This window comes from Phyllostomus hastatus, unplaced genomic scaffold (genome assembly GCF_019186645.2).
Source record: "Phyllostomus hastatus isolate PE091 unplaced genomic scaffold, TTU_PhHast_1.1 phas_contig_80, whole genome shotgun sequence".
Classification (NCBI taxonomy): domain Eukaryota; kingdom Metazoa; phylum Chordata; class Mammalia; order Chiroptera; family Phyllostomidae; genus Phyllostomus; species Phyllostomus hastatus.
The window spans coordinates 13,085,642-13,088,140 of record NW_025333960.1 but is presented as its reverse complement, the minus strand read 5'-3'; the positions used below and the strand labels follow the sequence as shown (position 1 = coordinate 13,088,140).

The 2,499-nt window shown below is 47.7% G+C and overlaps 1 protein-coding gene across 1 annotated transcript; it reads left to right on the top strand.

Annotated features, from left to right (window-relative positions):
• Positions 1–218: 218 nt before the first annotated feature.
• LOC123826137 (protein LDOC1-like) lies at positions 219–1,985 on the top strand. The gene has a single exon (XM_045850064.1). The coding sequence runs from the start codon at positions 551–553 to the stop codon at positions 947–949; it is 399 nt and encodes a 132-aa protein (XP_045706020.1). The 5' UTR covers positions 219–550; the 3' UTR covers positions 950–1,985.
• Positions 1,986–2,499: the final 514 nt, after the last annotated feature.

The window sequence follows — 2,499 nt, the reverse complement described above, 5'->3', positions numbered from 1 at the left end:
AGGTTGGAAGCCACACAGCATAGTCATTTGAGGAAGCAAGGAGGGCTTCATTAGAGCTGCCTCCTCGTAGGTGTGAGCCTTAGACACAACACGTGAACAGACAACATGAAACACAAACAGAAGGACTGCACGGAACCTTGGAGACCGGCAAGAGTTAACCACAGCCTCGCAAGAAAGCGAAGCTGCCAACCGGCTGCTTTCTCTTTAAGCACCTGAGAGCCAGCCCTGCTGAGGGGACCCGCCGGAAGTCAATGAGCTCGGCCCTGAAGTCAGATTCCTCCGCCGGTGATGGTGCTTGGTGGTCCTGCGGCCTCGCGCGTGTCCATCCCATATTTCCTCCTCTCCCTCCTGCTAGCTTCAGGCTTTCTGGCTGTTGCTTCTCCGGCCAATATTCCGGGGACCCTAGCCCCTGCAGTAGGACTTAGGCCCAGCCTGGTGCGCAGAGACCCGACCGCTGCGCCGCCTCCGGCCGCCCGGATTGGGACAGGCACTTCCGTCGTCTGCTCGGCAGGTCGCAGCCTCGAGGGGAGCCGGTGCGCCGCAGGCGGTGATGGACATGCTGGCGGTCGTGATGCAGGACCTCCTGACCCAGAACCATGCCCTACGCAAGGAGAACGAGGAGCTCATGGACCAGGTGCAGCGACTGCTTTGCGAGAAAGCCAACCTGCTAGCCCAGGTGCGGCCGCCGGCTTGCCCCGTGACTTTTCCCGAAACGTTTAAAGGCGACTCCGCCCGGCTTCCCGAGTTTTTGGTCCAAGCGGCCTCGTACATGAGGTTCTTCGAGGCCAGATTTCCCAACGACACCCTAAAGGTGGCATTTTTAATCAGCCGCCTCTCTGGGGCGGCAGAGGAGTGGGTAGTGCCCTACATCGAGAGGGAGAGCCGCATCCTAGCTCATTACGAGAGCTTCGTAGGCGCGCTGGAGCGAGCCTTTGGCAGGAATGGGTAGAAAACCGCCAGGCCTGGACCCCTGGTGTCGGGAGGAGTGACGGCCGAGAGCCTCTGCGCTCCTCACAACCTCGGCACTGCTTGGCTTCATTCGCAAAGAACTCGTCCAGTTCCCAGCTTCTGGGCTCCAAGCCTTGCTAGAAAGCTTGGGGCCGTCTGTTCTTACCACCTCTGCTACCTTTTCACTCTGCCCAGCAACGCAGCCACTGGCCAGGAGGGAACCTGATAGAAATTGAACGAGCCACCCAGGATCATGCCCCTGCCACCTGGTAACTCTGAAGGCTGTTGCTGACCGCCTTTGAAAATCAGGATCAACCTGGGAAGTGCCTGAGTTTGCCGCAATGCCCGTGGACATTGCTGTGGATCGCTCCCTCCGACACAACTTCCATGGTTAGTGTTCCTGGCAGCCAAATTTTGACATTTCTCCCCCAAGAACCAATTTTCCACTTCATTTCTGTTCTAAAAACACAAGAGTCTCAAAGATAGTGGCTTTTAGTCAGAGAAGTCCAGGCACTGGGCACTACATGGAAAAAAAGTATTTACTTTTAAAATTTGAATAGATATTTATTTTATGTTACCATATATATGCCTAGTGCTGTACTTGGTGTTACCGGAGAAACAAAAATAAAACAAAATATATGTCCTCAGCAAACCTATGCATTTATAGGTTTTCGAAAACCTATAAATGCATATTCTGATGTTTGATAAAATAATACTTTTGTGTGTAAAGAATAGCATATATGATTCTTTTTTAAGTGACCATTTTTACTTTTCGCCGCATAAATTGAACACACGCAGCTTGCAAAGGAGACAGAAAACACTTGAACAATTTTTATGTTTCTGGCTGAATAGGGCAAAAATGCTTTTAAAAATGCATGTACCTACTGGCAAAAAAATGGGGATGTGTTCTTTGAACTATATCCACTTGGCTGTATTCCTTCTTATTAAATGACCTGGCTCCCTCAATTTTTTAACTGCTTTGCATTTTTGGCCTCAATTTTTCTTCTGTAATTAAAGGTATTACTTGATCATTAAAATGTGTTTCAAAAATCTGTGATTCTTTTATGGGAACAAAGAAGGGAGGGGGAAATAGGAGAATCTGAGCCCTTCTATTAAACAAAGGTTTTCTTTAAACCCTCCAAGGAGGGAAATCCATAACTGCCTTTCCTTAAAATACCATGGATTTTGTTGTTCTGGTAGTCAATATAGTCCCACTGAAATGTCCTCTTGAATTCTTGGTTAGACATCTTCATATTCAGAAAAACTCATCACTGCCTCCTTCATGGACAGTTTATATACCTGAGGACCATAGGAGAAACCCCTATATTTTTGCAAGATGTGACTAATGACAGGTTATAGCAATTATTTTAACATTGCTGATTAGCATTATAATAACTCATAAGCAGACTGGGCCCCTCTATGTGACCTTTTATATACCACACTTTTGTAGTCCATGTGTACTAACAAAATAAACTGAATCTTGGGCCTATTTGCTAATAATGTCAAAGCAGTGTTTTTCTCATAGTAAAAAAAATTTACAGGATATAACAC